The sequence below is a fragment of the Lissotriton helveticus genome, chromosome 5_1, assembly GCF_964261635.1.
Source record: "Lissotriton helveticus chromosome 5_1, aLisHel1.1, whole genome shotgun sequence".
Lineage (NCBI taxonomy): Eukaryota > Metazoa > Chordata > Amphibia > Caudata > Salamandridae > Lissotriton > Lissotriton helveticus.
The window spans coordinates 511,913,214-511,934,456 of NC_136065.1; the positions used below are offsets into that span (position 1 = coordinate 511,913,214).

At 46.6% G+C, this 21,243-nt stretch overlaps 1 protein-coding gene across 1 annotated transcript in view; it reads left to right on the plus strand.

The window, feature by feature from the left end:
* The window catches only part of NECAP2 (NECAP endocytosis associated 2), a 111,790-nt gene that overhangs the window by 37,848 nt on the left and 52,699 nt on the right, over nucleotides 1-21,243 (plus strand). The window contains exon 3 of the mRNA XM_078642847.1: nucleotides 13,514-13,618. Within this exon, the coding sequence (XP_078498973.1) occupies nucleotides 13,514-13,618 (105 nt within the window). The remainder of the gene's footprint in view (nucleotides 1-13,513; nucleotides 13,619-21,243) is intronic.

Sequence of the window (21,243 nt, forward strand, 5' to 3'; positions counted from 1 at the left end):
GGGGGGGGGGGAGGTGTTGTACAGGGATGAGGAGGAGAAGCAATGGGCGGTGCAAAGAGAAGGGCACAAGTGGGGGAGAAGCAAAACAGAGGGCAGGGTGGGGAGGATACACACACAGGAAACAAATCAACGGTGGGGAGGAGTACAGAAGGGTGAGCGTAACATGGAGGGGGTGGGGAGAAGCTCACATGCAACAAGGACCAACAGTTTAGGGGAAGAGAAATACAGAAGGGAGACCACTAGAAATAACATGCACTTTGATAAGAGTACTTAGCAGAAAACCAAAAATAAGCATTGAAAATGCAATAGGTCTAGCCTTTTTTTAAAGTTAAAGCAATTTGCTTTGCTAATGGTATTGTATAGCATAGCAAATGGCTTTAACTTAATGAAAGGCGAGACCTATTGCATTTTCAATGCTTGTTTATAGATGGGAACAAGTTCAGCGCCCTTCCAGGAGTCCGGAATAGGGGCTCAACCAATAATAGCATTTGCCAGGATTAATATGTACCTCGACCAGTTTGCTCTATTCTGCAGAAATGTCAGCGGGATGCCGTCTGGTCTTGGTGCTCTAGCTCTAGTACCTGCATCTAAGATGAGGGAGACGTCCGCTAGCTCATATAATCACACAGTCGCGGCGGGAAAATCGGATGCAATCGGGTCACTCAACTTGTCTTCCACTGAATTACGAGAGGAACCCTCGGAGTAGAAGCGTTAAAAATGGTCAACCCAAGTAGAGGGAGGAATGTAATTATGGAGAGGGGGTGCTTGTCCACCTCTACCCCACGTAACCAAAGAACCAGAATCTTAGAGTCCTTGGCAGAATAGGACGCTTTAAGTTCTTGCCATCTCTCACCTTCCCATTCTCTTTTTGCTCGTGGCTGATTTGATTTATACATCTTAGTCGCCAAATGGACCTGCCTCATATCCTTGGTTTTTATCGCCTTAGCCAATAGGAAATGCAGTTGTCTACATTCTTTATGGAACCAAGTTTTTGGTCCTGGGGGACGTCTACAAATAGTTGATGCAGTAATGAGAAAACATGATTTTTTTCTTAAAAAGCTTGTGAGTCAGTAATTAACTCTTGGTCCACTGCGCATGGCAACCTTGTGTACATTTCTGCTAAAGAGAATGATAGATCCCCAATAATATTGGACAATATGTCGGGGGAGTCAACTACCTGAGACCATTTAATGCGCCACACAATGATGATTGTATATCCCTGGTGATGACCAGGGTATGGGAATTGGCCGCCTTGATACCACAGAAAGGCTCCATAGTGAGGTAGAGGGGATTGTGGGCGCTCGCAAACCACTTATCAACAATCATATCCCTGAGGAGTGGCCAGAGGCTCCGATCTAATAATATATATGACTGGAATTGAGCAGAGTATTATTATTATTGGCTCTGATTCTGTCGAATTTGGACCTTCTATTGATTGCTCTGAGCCCCAGCGCCAAAGACAGTGCCTTGAGTTGTAAAGCAGCCTCTGTCCATCTTTTTATAGCAGGCAATTCTAATTGCCGAACGCCCCACATCTCATCCTCCTCCGTAGCAAGGTTGACATCCTCACTACCCAAAGGCTCAAAGGTGGTATTGATGCCCTCTGCTATTATCAAGTGTGAGTGCCTGTGGTTCTTTTTCAAGGGTCGACGATCAAAGTTGTTTAATAGAGCAGTGGAATCGCTTGTTACCAGGTTGTCATGTAGATCGCTCAGAGCATTTAGAGTGGGAGAATATGAAATCCGGTCAGAGTTAAAGAAGAGTGGTCGCCAGTCTGTATCACGCATGGAGGGATCCATTGGCTATATGGGGCAAAGGAGGACACAGATCAGTTTGACAGCTGTGCTCCAGACGCTTTATTTGAATCGAATGTTGATGTGGAACAAGAAAGAGAGTCGAACATCAAAGGCCATAAGATTGTCAACTAAATCCCTCTTACCAAGAATTAATTTTATACTATCAAACTTGGTGCCATGTTTCAAATGCCTTCTAGCTCTAAGAATGTTCTCCTGTATGGGTGAACGACATCCCCCCTACATCACGAACCCAGTGAATGGTTTTATTTATGAATGCATCCTCACCATCTTTATATGTGAGATGCACAAGTTTAGGGTGTCAACGAGAAATGTAGAGCGGCTATGATTAGGAGCCATAGATTGCAGCTGAGTGGTAGGTTTTTGGATAGAAATTGGGGTGTGCCTTGGAAATACAAACTCCCTGTGGAACTGATCCCTACAGTAGCTAGGTAGTTGGGAGGAACTAAGGGTCTGCACAGGTCTATGCTCATTAGTATATTCTGGTCTCCTGTTCCCTGTAAGTGTTTCTACAAGGAGTCGCATTGGTGGAAATATGGAATGCTGCTGGATTACTAGTCTCAGTGGGCCTATGTTTGCCAATCAAAGGCTGTTTATTCAAGGAGTATGAGGTACATATGTTTTTATCAACGGGTTGAGGTACACTAGTAAGTACTCAATTGAGTGTGGTAGGACTGTGTAATACCAGTACTTTGATTCCCCACCTCCCCCCTGAGATCTTTAATTTGCAGGCAAAGATGGGCTATGTCTCCCGGGGGAACAGGTGGTGGGGGTTCCAACCTTCTGCTTGTCAAGAGCATGAATCTGTTCAGCAAGAGTCATGTAGCGATTGCTACAAGGGATGAAAAAAGACAGGCTGCTGACCTCATGAGCCATTTATCGGTGGACCTGAAGCAGAATGGATGTTGGGGCTGCATTTGCTACTGGATTGACCTGTATAGTAGCTTGAGATGGTGTGAGCTTCTTTCTTATGAATTAACCCTGCTTCATCATGGAATTTCCGAGTGGTCTACTTTTTGAGAATAGTTCCCGGATTAGCTGGGGCTTAATAATAGCATTTTTGTTTTTTGAAGTGGCCCTGGGCTCGCTTTTGGAAGGTGAATCTGAGCTAATGAGCGATTCACCCTCCTCAATTAGTACAGTTATCAGAATTTGTATAACTTTTGAGGTGTTTTGATATGCCATGGGCTTGATCAGATGCCTTTCGTTTGCCCTTGTTGTAAATAGAAAAAAAGGTCCCTTTATAAGGCCCAGTGCTCCTAGAATGTAAAGTGCAGTGCACCAATATCAGAGAAGCATGATATGCCCCCAACACACAATTTGTTAGAACATAACTAATATGAACATAGGAACATCACACGCCCCAGCTCATAATTAGATATAATCGGGCTGACATGAAGAAGACCAGGCCTGTAGAATAGTTACATGGATAACAGTACCTTATGTGGGCAAATGCTCGAGCCAAGAGGTTGGACCCAGCCCAGCCTCCTCCAGGCTCTGACAGGCCCGCCCTTTGCCTGGTGTGGCCAGTGCGCATCCCGAACAGTGGGAGTGCAGCGCACTTAGGTAGCGCCATTCATATGTAGATCAGGTGTGAATTCTGCGCTGGATTATGGAACTTGTGGTCCCCAGTGGCCGTAGCAGTCTGCAGCAGCGGCTCCCCGGCAGCGAATTAAATGCCAAAAGTAGGGTAATAGAGCCCCAAAACCACAGGGCTGCAGGAATTGACAGCTGCTTCCGCAGCGGCAGATTGGCATCGTGAGAGTACTTGGCAAAAGACCCAAGGCAACGGTACTGTAACGCCCTTAAGTAGCACCAGTGATGATGTAAATCAGGTGTGAATTTTGTGCAGGGTTATGGGACTTGTGGTCCCCAGCAGTGGCAACAGTCGCCAGCAGCCGCTCCCCCGGCAGCGAAGTGGATGCCAAAAGTAAAGTAATTGAGGCCCCAACATAACAGGGCTGCAGAAATTGACAGTGGCTTCCGCAGCGGCAGAAAGACGTGAGAGTACTTGGCAGGAGCCCCCTGTACATGCAATAGTATAAGTTTATGGCAATAAAAATCTGTTTTAAAAAAAAAGGCCTCTTACTCGAAATTCCAAGTAGACGTTGCAGATAATTGCCCCTAAATGCTCTTTAGAGTTCTAAAGCATGCTTCAATCCTCATTCTCCCCAATACATGACCCTCTGCTTAACTAGGAGATGCCAGAAATGTGCTGAATTATATGTATCAAGACCATGAACTAAATGACAGCATCTTCATTGACACATGCAACAGTACCTACTGTTAAATGGTTCAGATCTGGCTCTTTCTAGCAAGTGTCCTTAAAAAACAGTTGCCTGTTTCAAATCGAACAGCTGTGCAGTGCATCTATTCCCAGTATGTCAGATAAAAGAATCGTAGTGAAAGCTTGTATCACCTGGGTCTATGCTGGCTGTTGTGGAGCTCCTCTGTAAAACAACTTGAACTCAGTTGACTGGACAATAACCTTGCTATCAAAGAAGTCAACTGCATATTCCAGTGATCTTAACTACTGCTGCCCTACCACATGTTTCTAATGTTTGGCAATACCCTTTGAGTGCTTTCTGCATCACAAATATTGACTTTTTTTTATTTTTTTATTTTTTATTTAACTTCCCTAGATTTCCCATGCTAGAACCTGGCGTTAGTACCTTAATCCCTGTAAGGGTTTAGTCTATAACTAGACATGCATGCCTTGAATTCGTCATCTTGTGCATTTCTGGCCCTGAAACCTGGCAAGTTCACTTAGGAAGGGTTTCCTCTTCTAAATCCCATCCCTCCTGCCCTCCCGGAGTTTGTCACCACACGTCACTCCTCCCCTTCCTCCTCTGATTCATCCAGTTCAGTCTCCGGCAATGGGTCACATATCTCACCTCTATACACATTCCATTTAGACCAGATCTTATTCCATTTCCCCGGGCATGCACGGTTGGAATATACCGCCCTTTCTGTCACCATCACCTTATCCATATTTGCGCACCAGTGCGACTTGGTCGGTACTTCTGGCACCCCCCAGCGCTGCGCAATATCTCTCTTCGCCACCATCAACCCCACTGCAACCCAAATCCGTCCGAATCTGGAGATATCTGTAGGTTCCCACACATTAAGAAGGCACCTCTTCGGGTCAGGCAACAGTGTAGTTTCCAATGTCTGTGAGATCGTGCGAAGTATCTGTTTCCAGTATTCTTGGATTCTGGGGCAGTCCCATATAGTATGGAAGAATGTACCCTCTTCCCCACACCCACGAAGGCCGTAAGGGTGCTCTATCCTGTGGATGCGGTGTAGCATTGTTCTAGTGTAGTATACCCTATGCAGTATTTTCAATTGTACCAGTCGTAATCTCGCAGAGATGCCTACCTCTCTAGGCGACGCCAGTGCCTCATTCCATTCGTGTTCATCCATCTCGCTAGTGTCTTCCTCCCACTTTATCTTTAACGTAAATGTAGGGTCTGGGAAATTGTTTATTAGTTTGCGATAGGTGAGGGATGTTGCGCGCTCGACCATGAATTCTGTAAGAAGGCGATCCTCCAGTGGGGACGCTTCAGGCAGGTCGGTGTCTGCGGGCAAAACTGCTAGTAAAGCATGCCTGATCTGGACGTATCTATACAATTCCCTCTCACTGAGATCATACAGTCCTTTCAGTCTGTTGAAGGGTATTACCCCTCCCTTTTCCCAAAGATCTCCCACCGTGGAGATCCCTATAGTGTCCCAGTGGGAAAATCCTTTGCTGTTTCGTAGGTGCCCGAGGACTCGAGAGTCCCACAGTGGAGTTAACTTGGTGATTTTCCCTTTCCAGCCCAGAGCAGCGGTCGCTGTGTGCCAGATTGTGACCGTTAACCTGGTGGGTCCCACCAAAGCGCAAATTTTACGGCGGTCGTATAGCGGAATCAACATGTTGACCATGCCCAGTTGTCCCCTGTCAGCCTGAAAGGCTGGCTCGCCTTGTGAAGCGTGAAGCCAGTGATTGATGGGCTTAAGGTGTGCTGCCCAGTAGTAAAGCTTTAGGCTGGGTAGAGCAATGCCACCCTCAAACCAACCTCTATGTAGTTTCGATTGGGCGATGCGAGCAGGGTGGGTCCCCCATAGGAGGTTGGAGACCAACGCTGCGACTGTCTGAAAGAATTTAGGGGCCACCGGGTAAGGCGTGTTTTCTAGGACATACAAGAATCTGGGCAGAGCCATCATCTTGTAAAGTGCAGCTCGTCCCAGGAGTGTTAGTGGAAGTTCCGACCAGAACTTGACATCACGCCTGAGCCTGTCTAAGTGGGGTTTCAGATTTTTGTCAACGAATTCTGCGGGGTCCCTAGTGATGTGAATGCCTAAATATTTGAACGATGAGCCTGCCATCCGTAGAGGACAATTCAGGTCGAGGGCTGGTGACTGCCCCTTCAGAACATAAAGTTCCGATTTATTCCAATTCAGGGTGTATCCCGAGATCTTGCCATGAGCGTCGCAGAGCTGTAATAGGGCTGGCACTCCATCTTCAGGATTAGTTAGATAGATCAGCATGTCGTCTGCGTACAGTGACAGCCGATCCTCCCAGCCCTCCCTCCAGCAGATGCCCTTAAGCAAAGGGGAGGTCCTAATGAGCGTGGCGAGTGGTTCCAGCGAGATCGCAAATAGCAAGGGGGAGAGGGGAAATCCCTGTCTCGTACCTCTTCCCAGCGGGAAAATTCGCGAGGTATGGCCATTGGCTACTACTCTTGCCACCGGGTCAGCATATAACAGTCTGACCCATGCAATAAATCGGGGACCAAATCCCAGGCGGGACAGTGCCTCAAACAAGTACGGCCATTCCACCAGGTCAAACGCCATCTTGGCATCAAGGGCTAATATCACTGCCTGGGACGGTATTGAATCCGCTCTGGCCAGTACCCCGTGTAGGCGTCGCAAATTCAGCGCAGTGTTTCTGTGTGGCATAAACCCTGATTGGTCCAGGTGTATCAGAGAGGACAAATGGGGAAGGAGTCTCATCGCCAGGAGTTTGGCGAGTATTTTTGCCTCTGCGTTGAGCAGTGAAATGGGGCGATACGATGAACAGTCATCCGGCGGTTTGCCCGGTTTGGGGATAGTCACTATAGTCGCTACTCTCTGGTCTGGCGGGAGCGTGCCATTTTTCTGACATTCTTTAAACATTCCCAGCAGAAATGGACTGAGAGTCTCCGGTAGTGCTTGATACCATTCCACCGGTATCCCGTTAGGCCCCATAGCCTTACCCGGGTTCAAGGCATGAATAGCCAACTGGATTTCTTCCGCGGTGATATCGGCCTCTAGTTCACCGGACACCTCCGAGGACAATGTTTGGACCTCGATCGGCGCTAGCACCTCTCTGGCCATTTCCGGGGTGATTACACGGTCAGGGGTATATACCTGTTCAAAGTGGTCTGCTAGCAAATCCACAATTTGGACTGGGTCAGTATGTAACGTTCCATAGTTGTCCCTTAGATGTGGGATTCCTCTAGAATTTCCTTCCCGTTTGTCAAGCCATGCCAGTAGTTTCCCGGCCTTATCACCCACCTCATAGATCTTGGTCTGGGTGTCAGTCAGACACCCCTTAACATGCATACGTAGGTGGCCATTGTAAAGCTGTTGTTGCAGAGTCAGTGCGTGTAGAGTGGAAGGAGTGGGGCCCTGTTCGTGTACCTTTGTTAATTCCTGCAAAGTCAGGTCTATTCCATCTAGTTCCCGAGAACGATCGCGCCGGTAGCCTGTGATCGTGTGTATGGCTTCCCCCCGCAGGACCGTCTTATATGCCTCCCACAGTACCTCGGCGGAGCTTACTAAGTTTACATTTTCAGCGAAGTACCTCGTCGTTGCCTTTTTAAGAGCTTTACGGACTTGTGGAATCTTGAGGTAGGTGGCCTGTATGGGGTACATGCGCCTGTGCGTTCGTGTCCATGAGGAGAGTGTAAGTGTAAGCGGGGAGTGATCTGAGATCCCTCTAGGGTGAATTATCATTGTATCTATCTGTCGGAGACCGTCCCCCAGAGTCAAAAAGTGGTCAATTCTCGACAGACTCCCGTGTGCTGTAGAGTGAAAGGTGTATTGTTTGGCGCTGGGGTGGAGGTGTCTCCAAATATCCGTCAGGCCGAAGGCTGTTAAGAATTGTTGGAGGCGGGAGATTCCTCCCGTGGGGGCCCGTATGGGGAACCTGTCGAGTTGGGTGTCTAGAATCGCGTTGAAATCCCCTCCCAGGATAATGTCCCCTTCAGGGAGGGTCAGAATAAAGTCACCCCATTTAGGGAGTTGTACTGAGTGTAGTGCTGGTGGGATGTACACTGAAACCAGGTTAAGTAGTTTCCCCTCCCACTGCCCCTGAAGGGCTGCAAAACAGCCTTGGTCATCAGTTTTCGTAAGTAGGGAGATAAAGCTTGTGTTTTTCTGCATCAGGATACCGGTCCCCCTGGATCCCGACGTGAAGTCTGAATGGACTACCATCTTGTATCCTCGTCTGTCTAAGGCTTTAACCGTACCCCCTGTTAAATGCGTTTCTTGTAGCAACGCTATCGTGGGTTTCTGTCTCCTGATCGCGGTAAGGACCAACCCCCGTTTAACCTTGTCCCCCAGCCCTCTCACGTTCCAGGACATAATACTCAATGCAGGGCAGCGTGTCTCTACATCTACCTCATCCCTTTCCGGCAGCAAAGCATTCGCCATTGGAAATTCCGGGGCTAACAATGTAGTGATGGGGAAGTGTGGTGTGGGTGCCGGGTGTAAACATGTCCCCAAGTGATTTTGAAGGCCATATGAGATAGCCATCCACCCGTCTTCTCTTCCCACCTCGGGTAGATCCACTGTCTAATGTCCCGCTGGGAGTCGTACCCTCCTGCTCGTTGCTCTTGCCTAGTCCAGATTCATATGGGAGTCTAGGTACCTTCTGTGACCGTGAAAGTGTGTTCCTAACTGTAACAAAATTCTCCCCTCCCCAACTCCCCCTCCCTGCCTAACGGACTTTCAACTGCCCGCCTCCCCAACTGAGCAGAGCGCTTTACCCATCCCGCAACCAGAGTACTTGCGTGTAAGGGGGAGAGTGTCTCCCCGAGCAGGCGGCATCCCTGCGTGCTTCCGGGATAGTGTCGCCAGAGTCCAAATGCAGCCGTAGAGTGATGTGTCGACGATCAGCAATCTTCACCAATGCCTTTTTCCGGGTAGGGGTCATTCCTCACCGCCAGTTCCTGCAAATCCATGTGAGGGTGATCCCTCCGCTCCACCCCGACTGGAGGACTGTGAGCCTGACCCGGTGTTCCCTCCACATTCGTGATGTTGTCTCGGTGGTTTCCTCTGTCGGTCCACAGTATGCCATCCCTCCAACCAGTCCCGGGCAGCCTCGGGGGTGTCGAAAAACCACACTTTTTGGTCCGCCACTACTCGCAATCGGGCTGGAAATTGCATCGAGTATTGTAACTCCTTGTCCCGCAATGTTTTTTTTACCTCCAAAAACGTCTTCCTCCTCCTAGTGACCTCCGCCGTGTAGTCTGGGAAGAACGCTATCTTCGAGTTTTGGACCTGGATGGCCGGTGCCACTCTTGCGGCTTGAAGGATGGTGTCGCGGTCTCTGAAATTGAATAGTCTAGCCAAAATCGGCCGAGGTGGCCCTCCAGTCTTAGGCTTCCCCCCCGGCACCCTGTGGGCCCGTTCCACCGAGAAGAAATGTGAGAGCCCCTTAGGTTGTAGCCTGGTTTTAATTAGTTCCTCCACATAGAGGTCTATTGCCCCAGTGTCTTCCGATTCCGGTACCCCCAAAATTCGGATGTTGTTGCGCCGAGAGCGTCCTTCCTGGTCATCCAGCTTGTCACGAAGCAATTTATTGTCCGTCTGCAGACGCTCCATCGCTGTCTGCAGTTCTGACACATCCTCGACCAAGGATTTAGTAACAACTTCTACCTGCTTGACCCTTTTGGATATTTTGTGGAGGTCCGCCCGGATCAGGGTGACTTCGGTAGCTGTAGCCCCCACTGTCGCTTGCACCTGTGCCAGAGCCACTAAGACGTCTTCGATAGTGGCCTTCTTAGCCCCCTCCGTCTCCGTCATTTTCCCGGCTGTCTTGCGTTGTTCCTGGGGCGGAGAGTGTCTTTCATACGCGAATTTGTCAAGTTTGGCCTGGGCGGCATTTTGTCGGGGGCCTCTGTGCGTCATTTTCTGGAGCGTATCCTGGGCAGGGCAACCCGATTACGCCTCGAATAGTATGGCCTGTTCTGAGGATATATGGCGATTCCACTCTTGTCCGTGACTGCTGGCCCCGTCCACCGCCTCCAACCTGGGCAATGCAGGGCGCCACGTCCACAACAGCAGTTGGCGCGAATTCTTTCCTCACCCCTGAGCAAGGCCCGTTATTTACTGCTCCTGCGGCCAGCTGGACGTATTGGATCTGAACTGGTGTTGGTGTGGGATCCCGAATGCCGTTAGTAGGAGGCGTACCCCCTGGCGCGTGCACCGCCGACGGATTCAATGCCCTGGATAGAGTCTTAGTAGAAGGGAGGGGGTGGGGGGGAGTGCTCGGCCCCCGCTGTTCGCGGTCTCTGTCGTTCTTCCGCTGCCAAGGGTGCGATAATCGGTGCAGCGGAGCCTTGTGTAAGTGCCCGCGATCCCTGCCCGACCACTGCCAAGCTGGGGCTGCTGCCACTGGGCCGTGACTCACTCCTGGCGTGAAGAAATGGCGGCGCCGTTTAAAAAAAAAAAAATAATTTTTTCCTGCGGCTCACGCGGAGGCCGTGGGTCCGTTGTTACCGCCCCCTCGGTCGGCGCCGGCGGTCGCGGGGCTCCGTCCAAGTCACTGGGTTCCCAGGGTGAAGGCCACGTAGGTCTCGGCAACTCTCCCGACGAGCCGGCACTCCCGGCTAGGTGCGGCCGGTGAGAGTCAATTTCCGGTCGGGCTACGGGAGTACCACAGCTCCGCTGCCTCCCGGCTGTCGTCAGGCCCCACCTCTCCTCAGGCCGTGTCCGTCCTCCGAGTCTGCCGCCTCGCCGGATCCGTCTCAAAATTGCAGCGCTGAATGCTGCAGGGACTCCGGGTCTCTTCCACCCCTTCTGCCACTATTTAGATCAGGATTGGTGATCCGGATGAGTGCGGGAAGCCGCTACTGCTCGGGAGCCTCTCTAGTCTGCGGCCGCCATCGACGAGCGCTAGCCACGCCCCCCAAATATTGACATTTTAAGCAAATATCAAGAGTCTAGGTACATTCCAATCTAGCTTCTGACCATGTTGTGTTGCTGTCATGTGTCCAGTGGTAAGTGGTGGCTTTTTGAATCTTAGACAAACAGGATGTCTGGCTACTTACTGTCTACGACTTCTCAGTTGTGTTCAACACTAGAGCATGTGATATTTGTCAACATCTTTAAATCACAAGTGGCATTGATGGACAAGTCATTATTTACCTTCTACCTTGATTAATGCACTCAGTTTGTGAAAACAAACTACTGAGCATATTTCCCCATTGCCAATGCTATGGGATACATCTATTTTTAAATGGATTACTGCTACCTGGATCTGTGGCAAGAGATGTTTGGTACAGTAGGCTCAATATTCTGAACATACACAACTATGAAAATATCCCCCAAGGAAGATTACTGAAAACGATTCCATCTAGAGATGTGACAAGTAATTATTTCAGAGTCGATGTATTGCTCCTAGTTCCCCAATTTAAGTTATGTTATGTGTTATGTTATGTTATGTTAGTGATATTTGTACTGCGCACAGCTGCTCCAGCGAAGGAGCGTCCCGGCGCACCGACAAGGTGGCAACACAACACAACAAGGAGACCGAAAATATTAAAAAAGGGGTTTAAAATTTAACATAGCTGGGGAAACAAAAAGGTTTTAGCGGCCTTGCGGAAAGAGAGCAAGTCGCCAAGAGTCCGGATTTTCAAAGGGAGAGCGTTCCAAAGTGCGGCTGCCCGCACCCTAAAGGAGTGACCCCCCGCCCGACTGAGTTTGAATCGAGGGGCTACTGCTAATTCTTGGTCCAAAGAACGCAGAGAGCGGCCCGGGATGTAGGGGCACAAAAGTTGATACAATAAGGGGGGCGACAAGCCCTTCAGAATCTTAAAAGACATGCACAGCACTTTAAAATGGATCCGCTGCCTAACGGGTAACCAGTGCAAAGCTCGCAGAGTTGGAGTGGCCGAGCAAAACCTAGGAAGACCTACGATTGCTCTGGCCGCTGCGTTCTGCACTCTTTGGAGACGAGTCAGCTCAGCCTGGTTTAACCCTATAAAAAGGGAGCTGGCATAGTCCAGCCGAGCCAGAACCGTCGCTTGAACCACGAGTTGACGGGTTGCGGCATCGAAGTACTTAAGAGCAGGTCTCAAATTGCGCAAAATGCCGAAGCAGCACGCCGCCGTCCTTTTGGTGTGGCCAACAAAATTGAGGGAGGGGTCCAACCAAACCCCCAGATTTTTGATCTCCGCAACCGGAGTGGGGGTGGGACCCAGCTCAGGCGGCCACCAGATGTCTCCCCATAGTTCCGTCCGTTTACCAAAGACCATCACCTCCGTATTTTTGGCATTTAGTTGGAGACAGTTGGACGTCATCCAACCAGCCACCGCCCGAAGTCCTTCTCTGAATCTTGGGGCATCCACCCCGGAGTCCCCGCTGATCGTGACCGCTAGCTGGGTATCATCTGCGTACGACACCATGGTCATACCACAGAGCTTCACAACCTCAGCCAGCGGCCTCACGTAGATGTTAAACAACGTGGGACTCAGCGAGGAACCCTGTGGGACCCCAAGAGACAGAGGATGTCGTTTGGACTGATACGGCGGGGCAGCCACACAGAAGGAACGGTCCATGAGAAACGAACGAAACCACTGGTGTGCAGTGCCGGTCACCCCTATCTCCTCAAGACGCTGCAGGAGAATTTCATGGGAGACTGTGTCAAAGGCGGCGCTTAGATCTAACAAAACAAGCGCCGCTGATTCTAATATGTTAAACACAATTGATTCCCACATATTACTTAGACATTTCTCAATGTCCAACTCAGCCGGCGGTCACATACAATTTTCTTTCCTTCAGTGCTAACAAAATTGACGTAGTGAAGTATAATTTGCAAATGCAATCCTTTTCGTGTCAATCTGTACTTTATTCAACCTTTTCAGTTGGATAATTTCTGGCAACAGTGCTCAATAAGTGGTGCTGTAGTGGTGTTTTTACACCCTATCCAACATCATTTGTTCAGGATAGAGGAAATAGTTTTTCCAATTGCTTCGTAAATTGTTTGCTGTTGCAGGCTTCCTATCTATCCCTAGCAGTGGATGTAGAGTGAGTTTAAGTGTCACAAGGCTCTGTTCAGTTATACGATAACTGCTTCTACCTTTATTCCTGGTGCCTTACGGCTGTGTGGCTTGCATGTGTGCTGTCTATCCTTCTCTGTTTGTTTTGCTCCTGAAAATAAAAATGTCTTTGTGCCTTTTGTATCAATCTGAATGAGATTTTGGGAGCAACAGATAAAACGGTTTCCTGCCTAGATACTTCAGGCACTACACAGCTCATCTGAATGAGATTTTGGGAGCAACAGATAAAACGGTTTCCTGCCTAGATACTTCAGGCACTACACAGCTCATCTCAGCCTACTAGAGGAAGTGTTCCTAGGTTAATCTGCTTGTCCTTGTCGTGTACATGGTGGGCAGGATTTCCGTTTGCATTCTTGCCCTCTTAATTTGTGTGTGTCTCACTCTGTACAGGAGAGCTGTTTGCTCAAGCCCCCGTTGAACAGTTTCCTGGCATAGCAGTCGAAAGTGTGACAGATTCAAGCAGATACTTTGTCATTTGCATCGAGGATGGCAATGGTAAGCAAAGAACCTTCTTCCCAATGGATGGTGTGATCATTACAGCGAAGCTAACCTGTATTCTTTAGTTTTGTGCAACTTGCTTTAATCCTTCCCCTCAATTCCATTTTTCCAATCTCATCCTCTCTCTCTTCTTAACACAATTAATCGTTCTTCCCTTTAATTATGTCCTTGCTACTAACCTCAAATTTTCTTTTACTTTTGGCTAATTTCCTTAGTCCTTTTTTCACTACCTTGTCGGGTGGGTGCTGGGTGCCAGGCTCTAGAAGCACCTCATGGTTTCTTTTATTGTTTTTTGACGTTCCTGTACTCTGTACAGTGTGCAGTCCACTTTTATGCATATCATAAAACAATGTCTCAAAAAGGTGTAAATTAACAGTCAGTTACACGTAGCACAAGGAGTTGCTGAGAATTAAATCAAAGGGGGAGAAAAACCAGGGAGACAAATAGCTTATGTAACAAAAATTGTATTTTAGTGAATATACACATTTGACATATTAAGCTTCATATAACGAAACGTATGGAAGGCACTGCGTTACATTGAATGACATGTAACCTGTGGGATACTGTGCACAAGTGCTTGTGAAGGATTGTGACGGCGCAAGTGACATGTGAGGAAGTATGCACAGCGATAGGAGGGGGCGCAACAAGGAGCAAGTGAAAGTAAAATTTACATAGTTAGAACACCCACACAATAAATGGTCAAAAATACAACTTAATCTAGTAGGGTGTCTTTGAGGAGAGCGCCGAGAATTCCACTGTAAAAAGACGACGGCGTTTCAGCCTGATGAAGTATTTAGGCCATCATCAGGACCAGGTTACTTTTACTTATATTTCAGTGCTGGCGAAAGTCTGAGAACTAACTAAAAAATGAGCTCAAGTAGGGTTGGGAGACAGGGAAGAGATGGGTCGCGGCAGACCATTACCGCATGACTAGGCTCAAGGAGAAGAATGGTGCGAAAAAATGCGCTGGACCCAATGAGGGGAGGCAACTTACGCGGGCGGACTGTCAAGAATCAAAATGGAAGGCTGTCGATTTTCCCACGTGGATTCTTGACAGTGCACCCGCCTAGTCATGTGGTAATTGTCTTCCGCGACCCATCTCTTCCCTGTCCCCAAACCCTACTTGGGCTGATTTTTTATTAGTTCTCAGAATGTATATATATATATATATATATATATATATATATATATATATATATATATATATATATATATATATATATATATATATATATATATATATATATATATATATATATATATATATATATATATATATATATATATATATATATATATATATATATATATATATATATATATATATATATATATATATATATATATATATATATATATATATATATATATATATATATATATATATATATATATATATATATATATATATATATATATATATATATATATATATATATATATATTTTTGTGTAATAAATTGTGAAACCGGATACCAGTGTGCCAGCCATTCTTTTTTCTGGAACCCAAAAATTTGGGCACAGAAACGTGCGTGTGTGTATATATATATATATATATATATATATATATATATATATATATATTACCTACTGGCGGTCGCCAGTAGGTATATATAGTTAGGATTTTTTCCCTATGGGATTTTTGAAAATTCTATGTCTAATAACTTTGGCGTTTGTGGACGGAATTGGCTGAAATTTTCAGCAAAATGGAACATTTTGTTTCTGAGCAGCCACTGGAAATTTGGGGGGAGTTGGTCCAGGGGGGGCCGAGAAAAAAGGGGGGTCCCAAAACGTGTTTTTAACATTGAGTTTTCCATAGGGCGGTTAGCCTCATTTTTAGCCCGAACGGCTGAATGGATTTGCACGAAACTTGGCAAATTTGTAGGGACTGGTAGCCCGATGTGCCTTTTGTAGGTCTCAATATATGTGCTCCAGTGGATTTTGAGAAATTAACGTTCAAAAAAAGATATATATCCAGAGCCGCGCCTGGAGCGCTCCCACGTACGCGTACAGGGGAGCGCTCCAGGCGCGCCACGCGATCTGCGCACGGCAAGCTGATTGGTTCTCGGGTGTCTATAAACATTCGAAACAGTCCGCAGCGGCCGCCATCTTGTGTCTCGGTAGGATTGAGACACAAGAGGTGGCAAAAATCAAAGGGGGAAATGAGCAAGAGGGGGCAGGGTACACACCCCCTGACCCCCTAGGTTACATGTGGGGGCCATAAAAGGCTCCCGCGGGTGAAAAAAAAAATAAAAAAAAATTCGATTTTCGCGGGGGTGAGCGCCCGGTACGCGCACCGGGGAGCGTACGGGGGAGCGTACCATGGAGATTAAAAATGACAGACTTTAAAAAAAATAAAGCTTCTTTTTAAAAATTGGAGGTAGTTCTGAAAAGAACTTTTTTTTTCATTTTGTTGTTTTATATATATATTTTTTTTTGTTTTTTTTGTTTTATATTTTTTTAGACTTTTTAAAACAATTTTATATTTTTTTTGTATTTTTTTCAAGGGAAAAACAAAAACAAGGATTCCAAAACTGCTCAACAGGAGCAAAAAAAATTGAAAATTTAGGGACTGGAAGAGCAGCGGTGTTGCTGTTTCTTTAGGGCAATCAGTTCAACACTCTGCTCCCCATAGCAGAGCAGTTCGTCACACTCTGCGCACAAAAATTTGATGCCCGCAAACACCGGCTGAATGTTAGGGATCATTCTTCCACGGGGTGGTCCCGAAGGTGTTGCTCCACCAGTGGAGGTGCTGCCGCCATCTGTTGGTACATTCCGTGCCAGCTCTCTGACACTCTCCCTGGCAAAGTTGTTAGGGTGTCTTCTTTTGACATGCCGGATCAAATTGGCATTGCCAAAACTATATTTTTTCAGAGGATTGCCTCTGGATAAACTACTCCCACATATTTTGCATGTTACTTTGGGAGCGTTCACTTTTTTCTGTCCTTCTGGGATGTCGTAAAATTTCCAAATGAAATGGGTTTTTTTCTTTTGCTGAGGAGGGTCCTCATCCAAAAATCCCTCTGAATCACTGCTGGATGACTCTCTTGCAGCCATTGCTGGAGATCAGAAAAGTAGGAGATAGAGTAGACACAACAGCTCTTGCTCTCTCCAAGTACAAAGCAATAGTGAGAGAAATGGGTGGGTTTCACACAATTTGGAAAAAAAAAAGTTCTGAACCAATGAAAAGTGTTATTTTAAAGTCACATGGTTTAACGCGCTTACGCTACGCGCCCGGGGCGCGTCCCGGGCGTGTATCGTAAGCGCATCGGGGCGCTTACGTTGCGCGATCGTATGCGCTTCCGGGTGCGCTTACGCGGTGCGTCATAAGACGCATCTCGCGGCTACGCGATACGTGTCTTATGACGCAAGGCGTGGCGGCTACGCGATACGTCACGATGTTGTTTTCGTTCTCGACAATAGCGCTTCCGGGACGCGCATTAGTACGCGCCTCGGGGCGCGCCGCCGCGCCGCCAGATTGCGCTTACCCGTGCGTTCACCTGTCCGCGCCCCGGGAGCGCACTAAAAATAATATTAAAAAAAAATAAAAAAATTATAAAATATAAAATTAGATTTAAAATGTATTATTTTTATAAAGATTTGCTATTAAAAAACCTATGAAATTCACTGAAAAAACCATAGGTTATAGACCATATATAGTTAGGAATTAGCATTTACAAAACCTTGAAAATTCACTGAAAAAACCATAGGTTATAGACCATATATAGTTAGGAATTAGCATTTAAAAAACCTTATTTTACTCACACAAAACCATTGAAATTCCATATATAGTTAGTTGCAGTAACTATATATCGCGCACCCGCAATCCACTGCTGATCATGTCACATATTACATCATTCATGACATGGTCAGTGACATCACTGATGACATCACTGATGACATCTCAAATGACATCACTGATGACATCACTGATGACATCTCAAATGACATCAGTGATGACATCATGACACACCAATACCAGTTACTACATACGCACTCACTGATTCCTACGTCTACACACACATTCACTCATTCACCCATACAATCACTCATAAATACAGTCACTCATTATTACAACACTATCATATGCACTCATACACCTAGTCAGTCCTGTGAAGAATCAATCACACTTCGATTTCCTCATCTATACAGTTAAACACAGAACACCATACTTTTCACACATAAACTAACACATACTTACTCTCTTATACAATCACTGATACAAGTACACATTGATATGCACAGTCACACACCTCCCAGCCAGCCACACACACACTCAGTCTTCCATACATCCACTCATTCTTCAATATGTAAAACATATTTAAACTTTACAAAAACACACAGACACTAGATGATGTCATCAGTGATGTCACTGACCATGTCATGAATGATGTAATATGTGACATGATCAGCAGTGGATTGCGGGTGCGCGATATATAGTTACTGCAACTAACTATATATGGAATTTCAATGGTTTTGTGTGAGTAAAATAAGGTTTTTTAAATGCTAATTCCTAACTATATATGGTCTATAACCTATGGTTTTTTCAGTGAATATATATATATATATATACACACACATGCACATAAGGGGAGAGGTGTGGCGCCAGGGCGACTGACGCTGGAATCTGGGGACCACGGTTCGATCCCAAGCTCCGGCGGCAGGTTAGCCCAGCACCATGTGACTCTGGGCAATAGCTCACTTAATCTTCCCGACGGCCCCCAGCGCCTAGAGACCCTTACGGGTGATTGTGCGCTTTACAAATGTGGACTTTACTTTACATGCAGTAAAAGTAACCTGGGCCTAAACGCCGTCAACTTTTTACAGCACAATTCTCTACGCGCTCCTCTCAAAGACACCGCCTCATGGGAACTTTTTTCTCTCATGGCAGCCAATAAGATCTCGCAGGACTGTGTTAGGAACTTTGGAATCACAGTTCCGGAAGGGACAATACAAGAAAATTATCCCTTGTCCAATGAGAATCCTTTTTTGGGGGGAGATTGTGAATCCCAAATGGCAGAGATTTACAAAAGTGTTACGCCTTTGAAGCACATTCGGAAACTTTTACAAACACATATCTCAAAAACTTCATGAATTCATACTAAACAAACAGAAACACTCTTTCTGTGTAAAGTTTTACTTTCATGCCAGGTTTAATGTAAATCTATTCAGCAGTTTGGGCTGTAGGCAAGCGCAACAATTCTTATGCATGATAAAATGGGAAAATATAACTTTTTTTCAACCCCCATAATGTTTCCCCCTGCACAGATTTTCATGAAACTTGGTCTGCTGGACTTTAGCTGACTGTGCCGAGCAATTGTTATAGCAAATTAAAAAACGCAGTTTCAATGTAAAGTGTGACTGGACCTTAACTACATAGTGGTCACTGTGTTATATTAATGTATTTATATTTTCTATGTGTGTGTATATAGATATAGATATAGCTATATTTTCTTTGGTTGAGTTGAAAGCGCGATGGGAGACCAGCATAGGTAAACAAATCCCGGACACCGTGTGGGGGCAAGTGTTACACAGGACCTGGAAAGGGACGAGGAACGCTAGGTTTCAGCAGGTGCATTTTTTCGTGCTACATCGGGCATATCTGACCCCGGAGAGGCTACGCCGTCACTTCCGGGTGCTAGATGCCAGGTGCCCGAGATGTCTAGAACCAGAGGTAGATCTGGACCACATGCTGTGGGGGTGCCCGAAATTAGGGGACTATTGGCCGGTGGTGGGAGACCTCCTGAACACGATTACGGATAGAGAGGTGGACTTTGACAAAGCTGCATGCCTGCTCCTTTGGTTCCCACTCACCAAGAGGACCAAGGTGACGAGCAAATTCATTGGGTTGGGATTAATACTGGCACAGCGTGAAATCACTTGGCATTGGAAATCTAAAGAGGGGCCGTCTGTGCGGAGATGGAGGAATGAATTGTTGAAGTGGTCGGGATGCGAGAGTGTGCTTAGGATGCGTCAGGCGACTAGAACTGGTAATGAGAAAAGCTTGGAGTTAGCGCGGTCCTGGGAGCTGGTGGTACAGGCTTTAAGGGACCACATCACTGAAGGCGAGGGGGAGGATCAGGAATAGGAAGGGATTCCATGGGGCTTACGTGATTGTCTGAACTTCCTGGTGGATGTCATACTTCGGAGCAAGAAGGACTGTTAGGACCCGCATTAGCAGCAGTTGGAGGGGGGGAGGGTAATGGGGGGGAGTCGGAGGAGGAGGGGGCTTGCCGCTATGCGGAAGCTTCCCGGAACCGGGTGGCCCTGGGAGGTAGTACTAGCGCTTTTTGAGACGTGACTATGGAGTGGCCTAGGGCTAGATGGAGAGTGGACTGGGTTGGTTGTTCTGGGGTAAAAGCGGAGACGATGTTATAACTGACCTGTGGCCCGAACTGGTTGATTGAAACGCCGCCCAGCCTCCGGGATGTGGGCTAATTGGCTGTGTATTGGATTGTCATGTTATTGAATGTTGGGGGCCGCCAGTGTGTAGGTTGGCTTATTGAATAGTTTATTTCTGATTCTGCAATAAAAATATATTTCAAAAAAAAAAAAATAGATATAGCTATATTTTTTACTCAGGTGGCGATAGCGCTTGCATAGTTATGGTTTGACCAGTGTCCATGAAAGAGGAATTTTTTTATTTTATAACTTCAGCACTATTCAAATCTGCAGAACACTTCAATAAAAGATAATCAGATCCGAGTTAGGCGTGGGAAGTTTTGGCAGATCCGTCAAGCTAGAGGACTAAAAATAGAGCGGGTAGGTCAAAAAAGTGCTACTCCTGTATGATTTTTCTGTCTGATACAGAAAAAAGAGCTGAATGGAATTAGACCAAACTTGGCAAGAAAGTTGACCTTTACTAAAAGAAGAATTTTTGCCTGCTTTTTTTGTGTAAATCCATTCAGTATTTCTGAGAAATTCGCGTTTACATTTTTCAGTATCTAATTGATCAAGGGAGTTTTTCTTCTACCATCTGTTTTTGGTTTGCAAATCCAAAATTCTCTGAGTGGCTGACAACTTGAAGAAGATTTGTAGCGGTGCGTGGACTATGTACCCGAGTCCTGGAAAAAATACATGAAACAAACCATAATGCAGCACAAGTAGCCACTTAAAGCGACCCCCTCCTTTAAGTTTAAGTAATAAAAAAAACAAAGTCTGACTTTTTCAGCTGGGTTTATGGGCCCTTAGGTCCACAAACCTAGACCCTTCAGTGGGTTGAAAGAAGAGTGGGGCGTGTGCAGCAGGGGTCAGCCGGCTGAATTGGATGCAACAGGGTTTGACTGTCAACCACCACTGCTGCTAATGGCTTTTGGCTGTACGCAGCTGAGGCTGCCTGTCTGCTGTGTGCGTGGTACATGGCCAGAACATAGGCTTGGCTCTGCTGCCAATCCCAGCTGCCCACAAAGACTGTGTGCTGCAGGGGTTGGCCCCCGCTGCAAGCCAAATGGTACACCAATGCCAACCATAATTAGCACTCCAAATGCAGTGCTCTTAGCATCACCCTCTGTAACAGATACAATTACATGGGTTGTTTATAATCTTACAGATGAGATTACATATTAAATTACCCTTAAATATTTGTTAATTTAATTACGTTGTGCTTTTAGATGTTCATGGTGA